General features: G+C 47.0%; 1 protein-coding gene across 6 annotated transcripts in view; it reads right to left on the reverse strand.

Moving 5' to 3' along the window:
* Positions 1 to 585: 585 nt before the first annotated feature.
* Positions 586 to 24417, reverse strand: part of GARIN5A (golgi associated RAB2 interactor 5A) — a 341662-nt gene continuing 317830 nt past the window's right edge. For all 6 annotated transcript variants that reach the window (XM_078655307.1, XM_078655308.1, XM_078655304.1 and 3 more), the window contains one exon: positions 586 to 2494. In XM_078655307.1, coding sequence (XP_078511433.1) covers positions 2409 to 2494 — 86 coding nt within the window. In that variant the 3' untranslated portion in view covers positions 586 to 2408. The remainder of the gene's footprint in view (positions 2495 to 24417) is intronic.

Raw genomic sequence — 24417 nt, forward strand, 5'->3', positions numbered from 1 at the left:
CATACAACATAATGGAAAGATGCCAGACAGCTTGGGATTGCTTACATCAGGATTAAATACTCCCCCTGCATAGACTGCTCCAGACAAACTCAGTTGTGGTGGGCAGGTCATGATATCTCCTGTTTGACCTATTAGGCCACACTGCCTGCCAGCAGCATAGATGACCATCAGGGCCTCCCGGATTTTCCCCTCAATTAGACCTCTGTCTTTCCTATCCATTTCTTTACAATCCCATAAAATCAAACAGTCGGTGGCTCTTTGTCAAGGGGCCCATGTACAAGGGACACACATAGCATCCAAATGTTTTTGGGACTAATGTGACAGAGATTTGCCTTGTGTCAGTTAAAGAAACAAGATAGACAAGATACTTGTTAACAGTAAGCAGTCACAACACACTAGTTTAATATACATTCTACTGTCCACAGAGGCTGATATCTCACGTGCTCTGTCACTCAGTATCCCAGATGTGCATTCAGAAACTCAAAAAACATTTGTAACAACCGGGACCTGGGGCACCAGGGCAGTCAGGGGTCACTCTGCTCCAGTTGCAACAATTGGAGCTGGCCACCGCTAGTGTTCTGGTGCCACAGTGCTATTGGACCCCAAACTAGATAACGAAGTGCTTCTCTCCAGCACTTGACTCCCCCAGGGTAGCAAGACAGAGCAGTTCAAGGCTTACTCAAGGAGGGGAGGTGGGTTAGGCATTCAGAGTACAGTTTACACCGCAATACCAGCTAATACGATCAATGTCCAGGCAGCGCTTTACTTTATAAAAGAAAAGTACTTTAATACACACAAGAAAAATATACTACACAGGAAACTAAGATACACAGTGAAAACAAGAAGTCTCTACAGGGACCAATGATTCAAATGGTAAGTACTTCAAAAGGACACACTTCCCTCAGCTACAGTTGGTATCTGGAAACACCCACAGGGTCCCACAGCACAGGGTAGGAGTCAGGGCAAAATCAATTTCACATTTAATGACAACATATAGCTTCCCTCGTCTCCCTCAATGTTGGTGTGCAGCAAGTTTCCTTATCTTGAAGCAGCCATCTGAAATCTCCTTGTGTTTCAAAGGATGGAAGCCTTTCCAAGCCTCCGACATCTCTGACTCTGCTCCTATGCCCCTCCTGATAAACAGTAGCCCTACTCCTTCCATCAGACTGGCAAGTTCTTTTCACTGGGAATCCATCACACAGACACCTTCTCACGTTCAAACTCTATTCCTGGGCTAGAAAGAATGGCAAACAAACCCCTGGATTCTACTCCTGGATCTCGGCTTCCTCATCAACCCCTTGCGGGCGCCTTCTCATTAAAGAGATAAGAAATGAACAACCACATGGCCAATGGGGCCAAACTTTTATTATTCGCTGAGCGACAGGCTTATCCAGTCAGAGGGTCTGCTACTTTTGCATCCTGGGTTCCCCTCCAATCCCGGGGCATATTTTCTGCATGCTCACTGTGTGATCAGTCCATGTGAGGAGGGCTCTCCCAATCTTTTGGTACCGGTCTGTCCAATCCCCCAGAGACAAATTTTAGCTTCCTCCAGACAAGGAGGCCCTGTCCATCACCCAGCAGAAAGGTAAGGGGTGCCCCAACAAAGGCAGCTTTAGCTAAATTCAGATAAGACCTAGTGCATACCCCAAACAACCAATCTTCTACTACAAGTAGGGAGGGGCATGGGGAAGCTGAAATGACCAGCAGACCAAAAACTGATCATACTTTACCACGAGGGAGCTTGTAGTCAGTACCTCCTAAAAAGTACTGGTACCCCTGAGTATGGATTAATGCTGCCACCACTGTCAGTCTACTACAGCCTGGGTAGAGAGGGCAGTAGCCACGCTCTGTAGAAGAGAAATGCACTTTATACAACTTCTCGACCTCAGAATCAAGTTCTAGGATTTCAATCAATGTAAACAGGAAAACCCTCAAAAGACATGCGTGATTGCCATGTTCACTGAGGTAGAGATCAAAAAACCTACAGTACTTTCGAGTGACTTTTTCAGGAGATGAACATATGACAGGAAAGCACCGTCACCAGAGCCATGGAGAAGACGTCCGGGCCCAACAGCATTAGTTAATCAGACAAAAAGTGTAGTGGTCTGGTGCAGGTGTAGTGAGTCTGTCATACTCCTCTCTTTACCTATTCTCTCATTCCATCTTCATCTTTACATCTTTTCTTGATTCCCCACAATCCTCTCTGTCTCACTCTCTCTCTGCTCTGTTACACTGTTTAGGGCTTTGTATCATATATTTTCTTTATTTTTTATGATGTCTCTGAGCCCCTCTCCTCCTATATAGCACTCTCTGCATCGCAGTCATTCAGTGGCATCTTTGGATCTCCAGTCCAGGCTTCTTCTCCAATACCGTGCTGCGGGTGACCCTCACCTTCTCTAGGAATTTCACTATTTCTTCTTTTTCTTGGGTTCTTTTGTGTCATGTTTGCTAAATGACTTGATTACTGATTTCAGCTTGCTGGGCTTTTGTTTCACTGGAATAAAGATGAGAAATGTAAGTTACAATTAGAGAGTAAACTTCTCACTTCACAGTGAGAGTAGGTGAGACATGGGGAAGCAAGAGGGATTCAAATATTGAAGTGTAAGAGAAGGGAACAGGAAACAATGAGACAGTGGGGCAGTGTGAGAATGTGAATACAGAAAAGGAAGTAGTGTAGAGACACACAATGGAATAGAATAAAAACAAAACAACTTCTAGTCATTCCTTAGCCTGAACCCTTTCTGAATGACAACTGAGTTGCCAATTTTGTCGTTGTTGAGATTTAATGAGATCAATAAGCACAGGTTTCCCCATCGGCAAGGTATATGCTAAATATTTTTTATTTCTTGATTGCACATTCGTATTGAAAAAGATAAAAAGCAAGAAAATTGGGGAAATTGGGTGACTGGGCGCAAGGGGGGAAAAAAGAAGGAGCGGAGGGCAGGAGAGGAGAAATGAAAAATTATAATGATAGGAAGTAACATGGAGAAGAAAGCACAAAGGAGTGCTTTATGAGAAAGGAAGACGAGATAGAGAATAAAAGAGAAGCAGTGAAAAGAGATAGAAGAGCAAGGAAGAGGAAAGAAGAAAGTAGAGAGAGAGAGTTAGAAGTGGATAAAGAGCAGGACAGAGAAGAAGAGGGGAACAAGTGAGCAGAAATATTGACACATTGAAAGAAAAGAACAGGACTAATAAAAGAAAAGGCAAAAGATGTATAGAATAAATAAAGAGATACAATTGAATTAAAAATGGGGAAAGAGGAGATAAATGACATTTATAAGATTCATATTTTTCTTTGGCCATACAATAAGATCTCTGGAACCAGCTTTTCCCACTAAAGAATTCCTGCAGAATAGTGATGTCAGAATAGTATTGTACATTATATCTGCTGTACTATGATAGGCCAACAGTAAATACAATTGCTCACCATTTTTGACTACTTTACCTTCCTACCTAACATATACCAGCAGTCTTCCAAATCTATCAACAAAAAGAAGCAAAATACTTGACCTCGGATTGCCGATTCAACTGTTTCCCACTTTTATTTTCTAAATGGTTAAATCACCACCCGATCCGATTCTGCGGAACTCAAGCAACTTAGCCTATCTACCACTGTCACCGAGATTGTAAATAAATATAAGTGGTAGTTGTGATTTCGCCAATTCATTAAAAAAAACAGTCAGTTGTAGTGCACAAGTTACTACTTGTGTAACGATGTATCTGTAACAGACATTAGTTAGTGATAGATTCCTTACCTTAGAATATCCCCTGGCGTCAGACTGGATCCGGATTTTTTTTGCGTAGCAGTACCCATGCGCGTCGGTAGGCGTCGTCCGTGGCTCCGCGTTCGTCGTCGGCGTCATGGGCGCCGTGATGACATCATCGGAGTACTTAGATGCCGCCTCCGCGTGCTGACGTCAGTTCTTATACACTGCTTTTCTGCTCCAGAAATGCAGAGCCATGATAAAAACCAACACTGGTGCCATGAAACTAGGGCCCTGAAAGGGGATGACCTTAACCCTAGATATCGGTTTGCAGAACGGGGAGGATGGGGGGGTCGGTAAGGAATCTATCACTAACTAATGTCTCTTACAGATATATCGTTACACATGTAATAACTTGTGCATCTGAAAGAGACACGTTAGTGATAGATTTCTTACCTAAGAATAGATACCCCAGCAATACCAACTCCGGTGGTGGGTCTGTGAACCAATAATCACACCAGAAAGTCCTGGAGGACGGAACGGCCAAAGAAGCCATCCCTCCGGACTTGGCTGTCCAGGCAGTAGTGTCTTGCGAACGTGTGCAGCGAGGCCCACGTAGCTGCCTGACAAATGTCCTGCAAGGGGACTTCCCGGCCCAGGGCAGTAGTAGTCGCCGTGGCCCGAGTGGAATGGGCCCTCAGCCCAACAGGAGGTTCCTTTTTAGCCAAAGAGTAGCACTCCTGGATGCACAACACGATCCACCGAGAGATGGTCCGTTTGTGCACCGCCCGTCCCTTCTTAGCGCCCACGTAACCAACAAAGAGTTGGTCATCAACCCAGAACTGGCGTGTGCGATCCAGATAGTATGAGAGCGCACGTTTTGGGTCCAGATGGTGGAGCCTCTCTTGATGGACTGCCCGATGTGGAAGGCTGTGACTACCTTGGGCAGGAAAGAGGGTCTTGTCCGCAACACAACCTTGTCCGGATGGACAGAAAGGAAAAGAGGTTTAGAGGAAAGAGCCTGGAGCTCACTCACTCTCCTGGCAGAGGTGATGGCAACCAGGAAAGCAGTCTTAAGTGTAAGAAGACAGAGAGGACAATTATGAAGCGGCTCAAAAGGAGCGCACATCAGGTAAGTTAAAACCAGGTTCAAGTCCCACTGGGGCATCACGAAAGGAACAGGAGGGAACATATGAGTGATGCCCTTTAAGAATCTGTTAACAATCGGGGGCTTGAACAAAGAAGGGTGATCAGGTAGCCTTAAGAAGGTGGAAAGGGCAGAAAGGTGGCCCTTGATAGTGCCCAGAGCAGAGCCCTGCTGGGCAAGAGAAGGAAGGAAAAGGAGAACCTCAGAAAGGGGGGCAGAGAGTGGATCCACAGCCTTTGCTGTGCACCATGCCACAAATCTGTTCCACCTGCAGGCGTATACCGACTTTGTGGAGGGACGCCTGGCTGCCAGAATGACATTACAGACTTCAGGAGGCAAGTCAAATGGCCTCAACTGTCGCCGCTCAATCTCACAGCATGGAGGTGGAGACTGGACAGGTTCGGGTGGAGGACCGTCCCCTGCTGCTGCAACAGAAGGTCCTCCTGAAGAGGCAGACGAATCGGGGGATCGACAGACATGCTGAGTAGCCCTGGATACCAAAATCTTCGTGCCCAGTCCGGAGCCACAAGGATAACCTGGGCCCGGTCACGCCGGAACTTCTTCAGCACTCTGGGCAGAAGTGGTATAGGCGGAAGGGCGTACAATAGACCGCAACTCCACTCGTGACGAAAAGCGTCTCCGAGCGAGTGCCGCCTTGGAAATTCCAACGCGCAGAACTGATGACATTGCGCGTTCTCTTCTGTGGCGAATAGATCTAACCAAGGCTCTCCCCACTGCTGAAAGAGGCCTTGCGTCACGTCTGAGTTCAGACGCCATTCGTGATCCATCATGCACCGACGGCTGAGTTCGTCCGCCCTGGTGTTCAGGGAACCTGCCAGGTGTTGAACCACCAGGGTCACGCCCTGATGTTGCAGCCACTGCCAGAGGCGCAGAGCCTCCTGGCATAGGGTCCACGACACCACCCCACCCTGTTTGTTGCAGTGCCACATGGCGGTGGTGTTGTCCGTGAACACCTGCACCACACTCCCCCGGACAGAGAGGAGGAATTCCTTCAGTGCAAGCCGGATCGCCCGCAGCTCCAGAAAGTTGATGTGGAGCCGGGACTCCTCCGGAAACCAGAGGCCTCTAATCGTGCTCCGGTTGGGTTAAGGAGAGGGATCTGCCGCTGACCCAATTGCGGTCCGTGAGCCACCACTGCAACGGTCTTGCAGTGCCCTCCGAGATCAAGACATGGTCGGACAAGTTGCCCTGATGCTGGGCCCACTGAAACTTCAGGTCCCACAACAGAGCCCGCATTTGCCCCCGGGCGTGATACACCAGAAGGATGCAGGAGGCCATCAGCCCCAGAAGCCGCAGCGTCAACCTGACCGAGACTCGGGATAAAGGCTGAAAGATCAGAATCAGAGCCTGAATATCCCAAACCCACTGTTCGGGAGGATAAACCCGAAACTGTGCAGAGTCTAGAACCGCTCCGATGAAGAGGAGCTTCTGAGAGGGACACAGGTGTGACTTCGGCACATTGATGGAGAACCCCAGCAGGTGCAGGAGGTCGGCCGTAGCCTGGAGGTGGCTGACGACTGTCTGGGGCGAGCCCGCCTTCAACAACCAGTTGTCGAGGTAGGGGAAGACTGAAACCCCTAACCTGCGCAGATGAGCTACAACCACCGGCATCACTTTCGTGAACACCCGTGGGGCGCTGGTAAGGCCGAAGGGGAGCACGGTAAACTGAAAGTGCTCGTGGCCTACAATGAACCGCAGGTAACGCCGGTGGGCCGGCAGGACGGAGATGTGAAAATAAGCGTCCTGCAAGTCCAACGGTACCATCCAGTCTCCATAGTCTAGGGCAGCTAAGACCTGTGCCAATGTCAGCATCTTCAACTTCTCATTCCGGAGGAAGCCGTTGACGTTCCGTAGGTCCAAGATAGGGCGTAGGCCCCCTTTGCCGTTCTTGGGTACCAGAAAGCAGTGGGAGTAACAACCACATCCTACTTCTGGCCCAGGAACGCGCTTAATGGGCCCCGTTGGCCAAGAGGGCCGTAACTTCCTCTTGTAGAAGTCTCAAGTGAGCCCCCGACACGCAGTGGTACTGCGGTGGCATGGCTGGAGGGGACGCTTCGAAGGGGAGGGAGGAGCCCCTTCAGACGATTTGCAGCACCCACCTGTCCGAAGTGACAGTGCGCCAGTGGTGGTGGTGATGGCAAACCCTGTCCCCCACTGGTGTCACATGGGCCTGAAAGCACGGACTAGGAGGGTTTTGAGGCGGATGCTGCAGGGGTAGGTGTGGACTGGCCTCGCCGTTGTCCCCGACCGCCACCACGGCGGTTTCCACGTCCGCCACCACGCTGGATGGTAGTCTGCGGCCTGTGGCTGGCAGGACATGCGAGAGCACCCCTTCCTTGGCCACGAAAGGAGAGAGAGGCAGCCGTTTGCTGGCGCGGGGCCGAGAGGCCCAAGGACTTGGCCGTAGCCCTAGAGTCCTTAAAGTGCTCAAGCGCATGGTCTGCCTTGTCGCCAAAGAGGCGACGGCCATCGAACGGCATGTCCAGTAGTGTGTTTTGGACATCAGCCGAGAAGTTGGCAGACCTCAATCAGGCTTGTCGACGAATCGCCACCGTCGTTGCCATCGCTCTGCCTAGTGAGTCAGTAGTGTCTAGCCCACACCAGATGGAATAATGCGCCGCATCTCTACCCTCCACAAGGGTTTGGCCGAGTTTAGCCCGGACCTCCACCGGGCATTCTGGCAGCACGTCCGCGACCGTATCCCACAGAGAGTGGGTGTAGCGGCCCAAGAGGCATGCGGTATTGACTGACCGCAGTCCTAAACTCAGGGAGGAGAATACTTTCTTTTCGTATTGCTCGTACCTCTTGGATTTCCGGTCAGGCGGAGCCGACGGGAATGCGGTCTGGGGATTAGAGGCCTGGATGACCAGGCTCTCAGGAGTGGGGTGGATAGACAGAAAGCAAGGGTCGCCCGGAGCTGGGCGGTGGCGCCTGGCCACGTTCCTATCCACAGGCTGACCTGTGGCGGGCTTGGACCAAGTGCCCAGAAGAACGTCTGATAGGGCCTCATTAAACGGCAGCAGAGGCTCGGCCGAGCTTGCCTCCGGTTTAAGGACCTCAGTGAGGAGGTTAGTCCTCACGGCTGCGACAGGGAGCTCAAGACCCAAGGCCTTGGCCGCCCTCATTAGCACCACGCTATAGGCAGCCCCCTCCTCTGTAGCCACGCTAGGAGGGGAGACAAAACCAGTGTCGGGCGAAGTGTCCAGACCACTGGCATCCCCAAGCTCTCCGGTCCAGTCCGCAGAATCCTGAGACTCACGTGCCAGAGGGTCCTCAGACCCTCCTAGTCCCCCTCGTCACCCATCACCTGGTACTCAGGCTCAAAGGATGGGGCCGGGTCATAGAAATAGAAATCTCCCATCGGCGTCGAGACCGGCGCCGAGTGGCGCCGCTCCGACGCCGGACCCGAACCGAGGGCAGGACCAGGGACGGCGGCATCCTGGGAAGGCGCCAGGGGAGACACCCTTGGGGCCGGCGCCAGTGGGGACCCAGTCGGGACCGCTTGGCCCGGAGGCGCCGCAGAACCCGACGGAGGAGCGAGCGACCTCATGGCCATGAGGAAGTCATCAATCTCCCCCGGCGTCGCGTTCTGCCCAGGGACCGGCGGGTATGGAGCAGGCTGCGACACCTGCGGCTCCGGCGGAGCCACGTGGGCGGTGTCGCCCGAAACCCCGGCCGCATCGCGCGAGCGTCGGGGGGAGTCAGAAGAGCGATGACGTCTCTTGGACTTCTTGCATCTGTTCCAATTACCCTTACCTGACAGCTAAATCCCCTTGCCCCCAGTTATGGACAGACCATTTTTTTATTCCTTTTAATATAGTTGGGATTTTGAAACCCACCATAAACCCTTCGAAGTATAATAACAAACCCAAAATTAAAACTATCCCGGACTGGAAGTCACTAGCCAGCAGACCTGACATTATTCAGAAACTTAAAGACAGTATGCCAGTCCTAGTCGATCTTACCCCGATAGACAATCAGACCTTTTGTGACTGGATTGCTGGAGCGGGAACTCTGCTAAAATCATCCAGAAATGAGAACTCTAAATCCAGGAAGACTAAAAAGAGCGCCCCTTGGTTTTCAATAACCTTAAAGCTTGAATTAGGTGAAGTTAAACACTGGAACGGAGGTGGCGTCGAAATTACAACACCGCTGCACGTAACATCTATATAGCAGCGAGACGGAAGTATCATGCAGGAATAAAATCCGCAAAAAAAACACACTATCTACAGGCCATATCTATAGCCGGCCAGGAACAAAAAGCAATTTTTAAGATTGTCAAGGATTTTATGAATCCTTCAGCTCTATCGCAAGAGATTCCTCCATCGCAGGATCTCTGTAACGCGATATCTGATTACTTTGATAACAAGATCCTGGCTATTACGAAGACCTTTCCATCAGGAGCAACTGCGATGATGGATGTTGAAGAGATAGTGGAGACTATATCTTCCCCTTGCTTCGATGATTTCGCCCCAGTATCCTTGGAGGAAACTGCTAAAGCGATTTTAGCCAACAAATTGGGATCTCCTTTCGATCCCTGTCCCCCTCCGGTGTTGCATCTTTTAATAGAGATGGTTAATCCAATGATCAACAGGATTATTAATTCCTCTCTAACCACGGCAAGTATCCCTATTGATTGGAAACTTGCAGCTGTTAAGCCTCTCCAAAAAAAGGCCCTTGCCGATCCTACTACCTTCTCGAACCTGCGCCCAATTTCCTTGTTACCCATTCTATTTAAACTGACTGAAAAGTTTGTCAATAGTCAACTGACTAACTTTTTGGAGAAGAATAACGTTCTCCATCCTAATCAGTCAGGATTCCGGTCAGAACATTCTACCGAATCAGCCTTACTCTTCACCGCAGAAACATTAAGGGCTGCAACGGATCAAGGAAAGAAGGCTGTCCTTATCCTACTTGACCTGTCGGCAGCCTTCGATACGGTTTCACATAACATCTTAGTGGACCGGTTGGCTGCCGCAGGGGTAGGAGGACAGGTTCTGGCCTGGTGTAGGAACTTCCTTACCAACAGACGCCAAGTAACAGTGCTAGGCCCATATCAGTCTGAGGCTAAAGACGTCAGCTCAGGGGTTCCTCAGGGCTCTAGCTTGAGCCCTGTTCTTTTTAATCTATATATGGTACCCCTGATGAAACTGATCGCGTCATTCAAGATCAGTTCCATTCCATACGCTGACGACACCCAACTTATATTGGTGTTGGATAGGGAGCGGCCAGACGCCGAGGAAGATCTTAAGGACTGTCTTGCAGCAACTTTTAAATGGATGACGAACAACCATTTAAAGTGCAACGCCGGAAAAAACGAGATTCTACCTATAGGGAATCACAATCTTTTTTCCCCAACAACGTGCTGGCCGGCGGAAGCCGAAGTACCCCCCAATACAATTGCATCTGCCCGCAATCTGGGCATCAAATTCGACAACCTACTATCTTTCAAACCCCAGGCTGTAGCAGTAGCAGGCATGTGCTTTCAGATCATTAAAGCACTAAGGAAGTTTTTCGATCTACTCCCACTATCGGCGAGGAAAACAGTCACAGTGGCCTTAATAAGTTCTAGGCTGGACTATTGTAATGGACTATACATTGGAGCTAATAAAATTGTTCTCCACAAATTACAAATGGTCCAAAATGCGGCAGCCCGCCTTGTACTGCGTCTGCCTCGTAATTCATCAGCCTCAGCAGCATTAAACATCCTCCATTGGCTACCAATAGGTAAAAGAATCTTGTTTAAACTTCTTCTAATCACTTTTAGGGCATTTCACCAACGAGGCCCAACCTATTTATATAATGGGTTTAAAAGATATCCTCCAACGCGTTGTCTGAGATCCGCAAGCCAGAATCTACTTACTCCCCCTCATTTCAAGCTGGCCACAAAGGGTGGCAAATCCCTTTTTGTACTGGGTATCAAAGCCTGGAACAAGCTTCCTCTTTTTCTGCGGTCATTCTCTCAAGAATCCCCTTTAAGGAAGGCACTAAAAACTTGGATCTTCTCTTTGCCTGACGCCATTTGTAAGACCTTGGTGTAATGTCTGTGTAGAATTTAGGGCACCCCTTTTCCTTCCAACTCTTCCACCAGAGTTGTGTGAGCGCCAAGATACTCCTTGGAGTGGAAGCTGCGCGGTAGAAATGTCTTTTACATTACATTACATTACATTGTGCTTACCTGAGGAGCCCGAAGACCGTGCACGACTCCCGGAGCCATGGTGGCTCCGACCCCGCGACCGGTCCTTCGACCTCCGCGCGGACTGTGACCTCGAGCGGCGTGGGGTCGACTGCCGGAGCTCGAGTCGCTTGCTCCCGCCTAGCCTTAGACATCAGGGCTCGACAGTCGGAGCAGGCCTTGTCGTCATGGTCAAGGCCTAGGTTGACGACAAGGCCTAGGCAATGAAGACACCGGCGATGGGGGTCGGTAACCGACATCAGTCGGTCGCAGTCGGCGCAGGGTTTGAACCCGGGCATCCCTTCCGGCACCGTCGGAGTCGTACAGACTTCAAAGTAGATCAAAAATGATCGAAAAAGTTTAGTAAAAAATAGACTAAGGGTACCACTTTTTCCGGATCGGCGCTTGCTGGCACGGAAAAAAGAAGAACTGACGTCAGCACGCGGAGGCGGTGTCTAAGTACTCCGACGACGTCATCACGGCGCCCACGCCGCGGACGACGGACGCGGAGCCGCGGACGACGCCTACCAACACGCAAAACATTTCTGGATCCAGTCTGACGCCTGGGGATGTTCTAAGGTAAGGAATCTATCACTAACGTGTCTCTTTCAGATAGTCTGAATCTCCCTGCAACAACAGAGTGATTATAAATGCAGGAAAAGAGTGGTTAAAAAACAAACCTGGTATGGCCAGCCAAGTTGGCCGAGTGGACCTAACCCGCCGAGGCACCGCGGCAAATGCACAGAAACAGTCACATAACCGAGCCCTCTAAGCGGAAATCACGCTTCAATATTAACAATGAGAGGCTAGTGACATCATGTAAGTAGGAGACTCGCCTGAGAGGAGCGGAAAGGGTGCGGGTGTTGTTGGATTTGCTGTGCGCCTCTGAGGCCCAAGAATAATATGACGGCCACAGGACAGGAAACTGATTGCGGAATGGTGGAACAGCGGATCGCGAGCCTCTCCTAACAGCAGTAGGTGATGAAAAGCAAGTGAGGCCCCCACCACCACCATGAGCATAGTGAGTAGAGACATGGGAGGAACTACTCCCCAGGTGCTATTTGCGACCACATCCAGCGGATATCACAGACCCTATGCTATGCCATCCAAAAAGACACAGACAAATAGAGTCTCCAGCAACTTCTCACCCTTGAGACCACAGGGACAGCAGCAGAGGGAGGACAGAAGGGAGGACTGGGGCTCACTAAAGATGAGATTCTGACCTCCTTGAGAGACTTTAAGAAAGAGCTCAGAGAAGAAATCAAGGTGGACCTGGAGTGTTTATTGGAGGCTCTTCGTTCCGACATTTTGGGTAAACTGACGTCCTTGCAATAAGATATTGATTCAGTGGGCAGTCGCAAACTAGACATCAAATCTAAAGTACAATATCTGGAATACAAAACGGCAGAGATGGAAAACTCAATGAAAGCACTCCAAAGCAATTGCAAGTCAATATCCTGAAATGTGAAGACCTCGAGAACAGGTCTTAGAGGGACAATGTATGCCTGTGGAATCTGGAGGAAGGAGCAAAAGGGGCAGCTCTAGATGCTTTTGTTGTGGGTCTGTTTGGAGAAGCACTCGGCCCAGGAGTCATGACGATACAAATAGACAGTGTACACAGGGTGGCCACACCGCTATCTGGAGGAAATAAACGACCACAAGATGTCCTGGCTAAGTTACACTCCTTCAAGATGAGGGAGGCAATTATTCAGGCAGCAAGAACGTAGGCAACAATTTTGCCCCAACACAGTAAAGCTGCGAAGAGATCACATAAAGTACCGGTGGACAAACTCATTCGGAAAAGCTTTTTCTCTCCAAAATAAACACCATCATTGTACCACCCATGCAGAAGCTGCTAAACTCCTTGGTCTGCAAATCTCCAAAGAAACGGGAAATTAAAGTGCCTGACGTGACACAGGGGAAAAGTCGGTGGGCGATGGCAATCGCAGAAACAATCAAAGCCACAAAAGAAGAAATGACTAGACACAGCAAAGAGTGGCTACATGGAGAGAGCGCGGAGGGTGACCACTGAACATTTATCCAAGTACTGTCCTTAGTGGTCTGGACCAGCCTTAAGGGAACTGCCAAGATGTCTCGTAACACTCTGGGGCAACAGGATAACTGACAACTAGGTTGTGTAATGATAAACAGTAGTAAGGGTGGTGATAACGTTCTGGAGAAGGGGCGGGGTTAACTATCCAAAGACTCCCCCAAAGCTATTCATTAGTAAGTGACTTGAATATAGTATTCTTTAGCTTGCCATAAGCGGTTATGAACCAATACGCCCACACTAAGTATACTACAATGTAGATTGCTCATGTATATTGTGGAAAGTTGGATCAGATAGACCCTCAATGTTTTGTTCCAGGAATTGTTTGTTGTTCTATTTGTGGGTAAAAAGGTGCTATCATATCTCCATTAGGAATGTATGGAGGGGAGGGTGAGGCTGGAGAGGCAACCGTATGTGACGGGGTGAAGTTGAGGGGAAATCCGTCAAAGCGCTAAATCTGTGGCGACACTATCGGTGTTTGGCGCTACAAGTTAAGTAAGGATAGCGCTTAACATGCTTGTGTGGGTTGTGAAGGGGCTTAATTCCCCTGCCAAACATAATAAATTATGGAAATGCCTCCTAGATCGGAGGAATGATGTCGTAGCCTTACAGGAAACACACATGAAAAGTGTGGAGGAACACCGGTTATGACACAAGGCTTATCCCATTATTTACCGCTCATCAGCCTTGACTGAACAATGGGGTAGCCCTATTCTTTCACAGCTCTTTGAAGTTTCAGCCAGAGGGAAGTAAAACGGACAAAGAGGGTAGGATAGTCATATTCAAGGGGCGGTTACATGGTCGTCTTTGTACCTTTGCCTCCATCTATGCACCTAACTCTAATCCAGCCACATTTATATCTATGGTCTTATTGTTACTAGGGGGGGTTTCCAAGGGAGACATTTTTCTGTCTGGAGTCTTTACCTTGACATGGGATGCAGAACTTGACAGTACACAACCCCAAAGGGCAATCCCAAGCACTTTTACCAAATCTTTGAAAAAGAGTTCGCCTCCTTGGGGCTAATAGGCACATGGGACCGATGCACTCAACTAACAGGGATTATACCTTCTTTTCCCATATGCATAGGTCTTATTCTAGGATCAACTACATTTTTGTAAGTAAGAACCTAGCTCCAGCACCACAGGCTACCTCGATACACTCAATTACTATGTCTGACCATGCCTCAGTCACACTGACACTCCTCCAAAATACAAGCAATGGCTTTTCCCACTAGCTCTTACAAGGGACTGCTTACTGCGTGATGAGCTTCACAAGGACTATTTCCTTAGAAGTTACCCCAAGGACACCTCCCAGGCGGGGAACATCACTTACAACGCAACTTTTACCACGCAGTGCTTTTACATCGCAGCTTTTACAACGCAAACCATTACAACGCATTGCGCTGGGGGGCGCTCTAGGATAGGGAATATATTTAATTTACTATCCAACACCTTCCCTACTATCCACGGGGACTGGAGTTGGAATAGTAAATTAAATAATTCACTATCCAGCGCCCCAAAGCACTATGCGTTGTAAAACTCGCGTTGTAAAAGCATGCGATGTAAAAGCATGCGTTGTAATGTCGTACATCCAAACGCAGGACCCAGGAGAGATTAGCACCTGAGAGAGAATTGAAAGAGGCAGAACAGGAACATAAGAGGCAGCCTATTTTGAGCTTACAAAGAAAGGGGCAAATTGAACGCTAGTAATAGGGCAGAACCAACCCTCCTCCGACTAAAATACTCCACTTATGTAAAAGGTAATAAGGTAGGCACGCATTCGGCTAGACAGTTGAGGCTCAAATGGGACGCCATGGGGGAATAAAGTGACCATGGAACCAGATAAAGCATACGCCTTCGGCCAATTCTACAAGAAACTATATAAGGCAGATAACTACAAAACAATAGAGCATACACAATATTTGGGGAGGTGGAACTTCCGAAAGTATCAGCACTGTAAAATGAAGCACTGGGGGAACTGATAACCACAGAAGAAGTGAGCAGAGCTATAGCTAATTTTAAATTGCACAAATCACCAGGCCCTGACTTCACAGTTTTATACAACATTTGGGTCTGAAAAAATCCCACAATTAGTGAACCTCTATTACTCGTTTGCGGAGTCGCGGACGGTAACTGCATCTATGGGAGAGGCCCTCATTTCGGTATTGCCTAAGCCAGGGAAGGATCTTCATCAAACGCAGCTCCTATCACCCAATAGTGCTCCTTAACCTGGACGCTAAGATCTACACCAACATATTAGCCAGCAGATTAGAAACTTTTTTGCCAGAACTCATCCACCCAGGTCAATCCGGTTCATTCAAGGCAGGCAGACTCACGAAAATCTGTGGAGGGTCATTCACCTGGTCGAAAAGGCAAATAAAAAATCAATACTGTTCTCCTGGCACGAGACGCCGAGAAGGCCTTTGAGTGAGTGGATTGGCCCTTGCTATTTCAGGCCTTGAAGAGGTATGGATTCTGTAACAGATTTATCGCCATGATAAAAGCAAACTATGCGTGTCCTAGTACTAGAGTCTTAGTTAACGTGGTGAGCTCAGCAGTGTTCCAATTAGAAAGAGGGGCACGCCAGAGCTGCCCTCTGGGCTGCGAAAACACGCAAAACACCTGAGATACAGGGTATCTCATGAGAGGTGGAGGATCATAAGATTTCTATTTTTTTCGCAGTTGACATGCTTTTATCAGTGACAGCCCCGGAATCCTCTTTTGTAGCGATAATGGAAGAGCTAAGGCGCTTTGAACAGGTGGCGAACCTGCGGGTTAATCTAACAAAATCTCACCTGCTGAACCTCACACTATCGCTGAGGGATATGGAATCGTTAGTCACCTCTACACCCTTCCAGTTGGACAAAAAGGAAATCACATATTTAGGAATAAAGCTCACTCCTAAACTCCAAGATCTTTTTTAAAGCAAATTACCCCTGTACTTCTTCAACATTTGAAGGGCGACCTGCACAGATGGGCTCCCATGTATCTCTCATGGATAGGTCGCATCCAGGTGACCAAGATGATTGTTCAGAGTCCTGTATCTTTTTCAAGGCCTCCCGATTGAGATAGAGCAGTAGTTCTTAACCACATTAAAATCCATGATCATCTGCTTTATATGGCGGGGACAAAGGGCAAGGTTATCATTGTGTGAACTTCGTCTACCCAAAAACAGGAGGAGCCTAACATTACTGGACATGAATCCATATTACAAAGCCGGCCAATTACGAGTGATCACAGAATGGTCTACCCGGGAATCAGATAAACACTGGCTGAATATAGACAGAGTAGTGGCGGATTGGTGCATCTGGGACTTAATGTGGAAACCCAAAGCAGAATGCCACCCAATGTATACTCAAGCACGCCCACTAAAACTACTCTTAAGGTATGGGCCGACATTCACAGGACGTATGCCATGACCACCTTTCTGTCCCCCTTTATACCCATACACTATAACCCAGCATTTCTGCCTGCACAGACACCGGGCCCCTTCGATGCCTGGAGGGAAAGGGGATGCTGTCCGATCTCTGTCCGATCTCTGACTTATTGAATAATTGGGATATTATTACTTTTGAACATCCACAGAGGGAGTTTAATCTGCCAGCCACTGAATACTATCACTACACTCATTTTAGACAAAGGGGCCTCAGCCGTGGAGTTAGAGAAGCAGCAACCAGAGAGCTTACATCAACAGACAAGCTAGCAAAGTTAGAAAACGGCGCAAAAGGTACGATCTCACACCTCCATAAAATACTCCAAGCTAGATTATACACTAGCTATCCAAGGCACATACTTCTCTGGGCGCGCATCTTGGGGGTGAGCATCACAGATAAGCAATGGGACAAACTGTATGTGAATATACACACATTCACTCAATCAAAGGGAATGTGAGAGGCACATTATAAAGTACTATATGATTGGTACCTATAACCAAAGACACTTAAATTGATCTTCCCCAAGAACTCTGATCTATGTTGAAGAGGCTGCATGAGTATGGAGGATTTTAGACATATATAGTAGGATTGCACAACGATTAGTACCTTTTAGACAGAAATATTACCGTAGATTAAAGACATATTGGGCTACCCATACCCTCCAACCTGGGATCGACGTATTCGATCTTAGGTTTTAGGGCTGACACCCTCAAACGCCAAACAGGTAGCAATAGATCTATTCTATGGCTATGCTTAAGGGCAGCGAAAATGGCAGTGGCAGCAGCTTGGCAACGTTAAGACGCACCCTACGTGTCCCAATGGCACTCACCATGGAGAGGATGGCAATTGTACTAGCAGACTCGTTTAGAAATTACGAATATACCTGGGGACCTTTGGAGGAGTATCTATCACAGGGGCTCCCCCTTTTTACGTGCCCCTTGCGCACCGGGTGCTCCACCTTTTCCAATTCTAGAAAACCTGGGGGAGGGGAAGGAGCAGGGGGTCCGGGACGGCGCCAGCGAGGAGACATCTTCTGGGGCTAATATAGCAGACCAGGCAATCCATACACTCAAAAGCACCTCATTGGTAGTACCGTGCACCCTTAATGTTTTGGAGGGGGGGAGGGGGGGGAGTAAAGAGGAACTTTGGAATGAGTTGAATGTTTTTCAAGGCTGACTAATAGTGCTATTTCGCTGGCAACTTTAAATATGGATGGGATTATCTTTTCCAAAAAGTGCAACACTACCACTTTATAGACTAACATTGCATGAACCAAGAGAAGTGGATGGAACAGCACTATGTAACTATGGGCCATATGTATCAAGCAGAATTGCATTTGCAAACGCCAAAATTCACAGTATTTCGGCGTTTGCGATCGCAATTTTGCCAAACGGTATGGATGAGTCAAATCTGCGTGCCAAAAAAGTTATCGCAAAATTTGCGATTCCTTATTTTGTGATTGCATTTAAAGAATCGCAAATTTTGCGATTCCTCAAATGCAAAGTAAGAAGCACAAAAAAAGTGCAATTTAGCCTTAAGGAATCGCAAATTACCACCAACTTCAAGTTGGTGGTAATTTGCGATTTCTTTGAAAAATGCACTTTTTTGCATTTTTCAAAGTGCAATGTAAAGCACATACATGCCCTTAAGGCATGTATGTGCGCCAGATGTGCACCCATGCTTATTTCAGGGGTGCAACAGGGTGTCCCTTTGCCACCCCTGCACCCTTGAAATTGCATTCTCAATTTGGGATTCGCTAATTGCTAATCGCAAATTGAGAATGTCTTCTTATTCCTTTCTATGGGCCTATTGGCCCATAGGAATGAATAGGGAGGTATTCCTTAATTGCGAATCGCAATTTGAGATTTGCAATTAAGGAATATGTAGGATTCGCAAAATTTATTGCAAATACGACATACATAGCATTTTGCGATTCTCAAATAGAGATTCGCAAAAAATCGCTATTTGAGAATCTCAAATGGAGATGTTGATACATATGGCCATATATGCTTTTGAAAATGTCAATACAAATATTGTTGATAAAAAGAAAAACAAATCTAACATGGTTGCCAAATTAAAGATACTGCAGAAGGAGTATGTACATACTATACAATCATACTTCATCCAAGAGCGAATCAACACTTCATGCAATACTCTAAATGCACTGTTCTGACACGGTCTTTCCACAACAAACCCTAATCCACTTCACTGAAAAGATGGGAAAAGTAGAAATGATTTTTTCATGTAAGGCCAGAAACAAAATCACTGGGGAATATTCTGTTCAATCAGCAGGGTCAATCTCTATTATAAAAATTAAAAACCTGCAACTGACACACTACTATCTGAGCCCCCTCGCAGCCATCGCACACCAGCACAACCTCAACATCATCTCCTACGCCGACGACACCCAGCTGATCCTCTCCCTCACCAACGACCCCGCCACCGCCAGAGCCAACCTGCACGAAGGGATGACAGACGTAGCCAAGTGGATGTCGAACAGCCGCCTGAAACTGAACTCGGACAAGACGGAAGTCCTCATCCTGGGATCCTCACCCTCCGCCTGGGACGACTCCTGGTGGCCCCCCGCCCTGGGCAGCGCACCCAAACCAACAGACCACGCTCGCAACCTGGGCTTCATCCTGGACTCCTCCCTCTCCATGACCAGACAAGTCAACGCCCTCTCCTCGTCGTGCTTCAACGTCCTGCGCATGCTACGTAAGATCTTCCGATGGATCCCCACCGAGACCAGGAAGACGGTCACCCAGGCCCTCGTCACTAGCCGTCTGGACTACGGCAACTCCCTCTACGCCGGAACCACCGCCAAACTCCAGAAGAGACTCCAGCGGATCCAGAACACCTCAGCACGACTCATCCTGGACATCCCCCGCCGCAGCCACATATCCGGACACCTGAGAGACCTGCACTGGCTCCCGGTCAACAAGAGAATCACCTTCCGGCTCCTCACCCACGCACACAAAGCCCTACACAACCAAGGCCCAGGATACCTCAACAGCCGCCTCAACTTCTACGCTCCCAAACGCCAGCTTCGATCGACCAGCCACGCCCTCGCCGCCGTCCCCCGCATCCGAAGAGCCACCACAGGAGGATGGTCCTTCTCCTACCTGGCCGCCAAGACTTGGAACTCACTTCCGACCCACCTCCGCCTGACCCAAGACCACCTCGCCTTCAGGAAGCAGCTCAAGTCCTGGCTGTTCGAGCAGTAGCGGACCCCCTCCCCCAGCGCCTTGAGACCCTCCGGGTGAGTAGTGCGCTATATAAATGCTTTGATTGATTGATTGATTGATTGACTGCCTCCACGAAAACCTCATAGGAATAAAATTCCACATCTTGGAATTCTTCTGAAATGCTACGATAATTGCACCTGTCACAAGGAGGAGTTTACAATGATTCTATAAAACTTTCCAAATAATCCAGATTCTTAAAAAAAACAGTGTTGCTCCATATTTGCTGTTAAACCCCGCCTTCATTGAGTAGCTACTTGCTAATTATCAACTCTGTCAAGTTTTCAGCTTAAAATTAGCCACCCTGAAAATCCTGAGTGACGTGCAACATATACTTGGTGAGAGAGACACCTCTTTGCCTTATTTCCTAGACCACTCGTCAGCGTTCATTTAGATGTGTGTTGCCGTCATTGCTTATACATCTGTATATTTAGACTGTGCATAGTAACTTTACATTCCTAGATTTCCTCTTTTACCTCTTTGCAAAAATACGATTTTTTCCACTGAAGGATGGGGTTGAGCGATTTTTTATTTTGTTATTTTGATGAAAGTGAATTTTCTAGTAACTACAGCACAGTATTGGGTAGAATAATGTTACCTGAAGCACATCTATTTCTAATACTATAAACATCACGATTACCAGAGTTATGTCTTCACTATATACCATTAGCACTCACTAGGTAATAATAACATCATGCAATGCACAACCTATTTGTGTGGTATAGGAGCAAACTTTATGAGATGCTTCTATGCTCCTCATTCGCGCCATTGGAGCATTAGGAATAAGGCAATGCACTGGAATAAAAGTACTGAGACAGGGTGGGTTCAAGAGGGGAAGGGTCAGATGAAGTTCAGTGAAGAAGAGATGAAGAAGCATGTGGGAGGTTGTGGGTAGTTGTCCATGTGCCAGACTCCCACAGGCCAGTTCACAAAGATAGGTTTCCAAAGTTGTCAGTTTAGTCCCATGGGCTCACTCTTCTCATTTGGGTACATTTTGAGTTTTTGATGATCCACAGTCTCCTAGGAGTGGTACTGGGAATGCAGGACAGTTGTAGATTTGTAGGAGTACTATTTTACGGGATATGTTAACTCATGCAGATTACAACCAGGGTGCAAATTTGCATGCGTAAATCATGGCCATCAGTTCACTGATCGTTTCCAAGATATATGACAGAATTCCACGTCCTTTACTTCTATTTAAATGCACCTACTACTACCTTTGATTGCACTGGTTTTGTGCGAATTTCCAGAAGCTGGAACCTACCTCCCAAATGTTATCAAAATATATTAAAAAAGTATGGGTTTGTGAGTGCTGATTGCATTTTCAAAACCCCGTAAAACATTTTCTTTCCCTAAATCCAAATTTATGATGGTGGAAAATCAGCTAAGCTGGTTTATTTTCTACCACAATAGATGCAATTTAATAACATAAAAGTCCGCAATCCGTATTTTGAGATCAGGATGAATAAATTGCTTTTTTCCATGCACCCAAGTTCTGTGAAGTGCACTGAAGTGTTTGTGAATAAGGTCTGCAGTGCCATCAAACAGCATAAAAAAAAACACAAAAATTGCCTACACCATTCTTATTTTCCAAACAATACTTGAGGATCAAACGAAAGATAACTTTTTGGTTTGTCCGGGTACTTTTATTTATACCCTTTGAATTATTTCTTTTTATATTTGCTTTATCACATTTGTGTATGAAAAGGAACAATTATACATTCAACAATATTTACACTTATAGACAACGGTATTTACAAACACATATTTACAATCCACATAATCACTGGTGAAAATTAGACAACATACATCCTAAATGCAATATTCGACACAAACAAACAAACAATGTGTATTTGTGCATTTCCATTCTAACAACTAAATCAATATCAAAACAATTAAAGACAAAGTCAACGGAGAAGGAGACAGAATCACCAACAGGCGACAAATTGCAAGACTAGCAATCGCTAGTTTACACAATAAATGCTGTTTACTTGCTCCTTCTAATATGCCGACGCGTTTCGAATCCGAGGAAACCAGTTCCCGATTCTCATCAGGGCTTTGCCACTTCACTGCGTGAATTGGGCAAGCTGTAACTTCCTGATGTTTACTCGGATTACATTGTCCGAGTTCTTTTATTTACTGGATGGAGGTTCATACATCTCGACTGAGTTGTTGTTTCCTGTGTATGCCGGGTCTAGTTGGACAATAAGGTACCACTTTTCTTTCTTCTATCGGGTCACAATCTTAGCAATATTGTATGGGACCGGCCTATTTCTTTTCCAACAGCGTTATAGCTTTCAACTTGGCACTGTTTCTTTACCTCCAACTCGCTTTAGTCCACAGTCATTGAATTACGAGATGTGGTCATGTGGCAACCTTGGCGACCTCCGATAGAGGAGTGAGGAGATCTGGGTTTCAGTACTGGCTGGATCACTTGATCACACCATTTAATATTTTTGGAAATGGTGTCTCCTTGTGACATACTTAGCTTCTCTGCCAAAACGTACAGCACGAAACAGCTTACATGCATATATGAAGCACAACTTAAATACCTGAAAATTTACTAAAAGGCTTGAATATAAATAATAAATATATGAAAAATAGGTTCGCAGAGATGGACAATGGGGGGTGTTTATGCAGTAAATAGATAGTGCAATATTTCAGGGACCAGCTAGAGGGAAGGCAGTGGTCATGTTAGCTTGTTGCTAGGGTGGGCTTTTGCTGAAATGCTGCTAAAAAGTCAATTCATGGTGAGCACAGACAAATATGAAGCAGCAAAAGGTGATTAGAAGATACTTGCATTACGTCTAATTACTGGCAATCGCTCGGGTAGCATTACAACCCATTGTTCCTTTGCCCACCTTGCCACCTCATCTTAGATCTAGACATATGTAAATCAGTCTTGATCCTGCTCCAATAGGAGCAGTCCAGGTAGAACCACCAAGCCAGCTTCTCTCTGAACTGTAACGCAAGCAATCCAAGACTGGTTTTGCCCTAATTGGCGCTCTTTTATCGGGTGTAGCTTGGTTCAAGTGGCACAGCTAGCAGGTGACTCACGTCTCTGCATACCCTTGGATACCTAGGGTATTACATGAAACACGCAAAGGTTGATGGGAGGATGCTTGCAATAAGTATAATCACTGGGTAGCATTCTAACCCATTGCTCTTTTTCTAACCATGCCACCGGAAAATCAGTCTTGACCCTGCTCCATAAGAGCAGTCTAGCCCGATATGCAAAGCCAGGTCCTCCCTGAACCAGATACAAGCAACACAAGACTCAAGCAACCCACAAATGGTTTTGCCCGGATTCTGGCTCTTCAGTTGGGTGCAGCTTGGTTCCAGAGGCACAGTGAGCAAGAGACCAATGTTGCAGAATCACAATAATGTCGGTTTCAAAGCGCTGTTCCTTCTCAGAACTCTGTAATGCAATTCAAAAGGTTTTAAACACAAACGTGTGTGACCGGCTGTGACCCTTATTTGTGCACCCAGGAATATTTATTGTTATTTGTCTCACGCAGCCACTAATCCTGAATGCTAGTTCTAATCTACTTTCCTTCTTTTCAGTAGTAACTTCGGTGCTGATGGGGGTCGAGCTGCACAGGAAGAACCAGTTCGAGGTAGCAATGAAGCAAGAGCAGAGGTCAGAAAAGGGATCCAGGAATGAAGTATGCCGCTGAGCAGCTCAATCTGCCCTCTAATCCAATAGAGGTGAAGTTAAGCAAAAGCAAAGATTGGACATGGCTCAGATATAGTCTGCACCAAAAAGGCCGCCATATCTCATGAGGCACAGTGATTTCCAGTGGCCCTGGGAGAGTACAGTAACCATTTCTTTGCAAGCACAATACGGAGTAAGAGTTTATTCCATAGAACCTTGGACCCAGTACTGACATTTTAGGAGTAGTCTGTGAAGTCCACAGAAGTCTGAGGACAACGGGTAACGATTATGTATATCTTATCTTGAGGCCGAGGAGCAAGAGACAAAGTAGATTCTCGTGGACGCATGCTATGGGCTGTGACACCAACTTGGACCCTAATCCTTAAATTAAAAAAATATATAACTAGAACATTGTGTTCTTAAATTGACATTTCAGTCAGAGCATTCTGACTATCTAGATACATGTTTTGCTATATTCATTACAATGAAGGCTTTGATGAAACCGCATTAATGCATATAAACTCTGGCTGTTCCAGGATGGACTGTTTGCTAGTCACCTGTGTTCTAATAGTTCCAGATCGATCATATAGGGTTAACAACCCTACTGATCTCAAACCTTGTAAGGTTAATCCTTCTGACTACTATTTCGTTCAGTGCATAAGGTTAGGCAAGGATCGATTTGAGCCTTAAATAGGATGGTGACTCCTCACAGGGGAACAGTTATTTGAAATATTTTGCTTAGGTAACAAGTTAATATAGCTTTAGGCTCAGGCACTTAAACATCCATGCTTGTTAGAAAAAAAACATTATGCTTCTGTATTGTTTTACGTAAGTTAGCCTTCGCTGCACCATTATTTGTACAGGCGCCATTTTGTATCATGACCAAAACTAATTCTCTGCTATTTTTGAGAAACAGCCCTCTCTAGGTTATGTTTCTTCGGAGCTGAGTTCTGCCACAATAATGAATGCACTGTTCTTATTAGCGCATA

Source organism: Lissotriton helveticus, chromosome 7 (genome assembly GCF_964261635.1).
Source record: "Lissotriton helveticus chromosome 7, aLisHel1.1, whole genome shotgun sequence".
Lineage (NCBI taxonomy): Eukaryota > Metazoa > Chordata > Amphibia > Caudata > Salamandridae > Lissotriton > Lissotriton helveticus.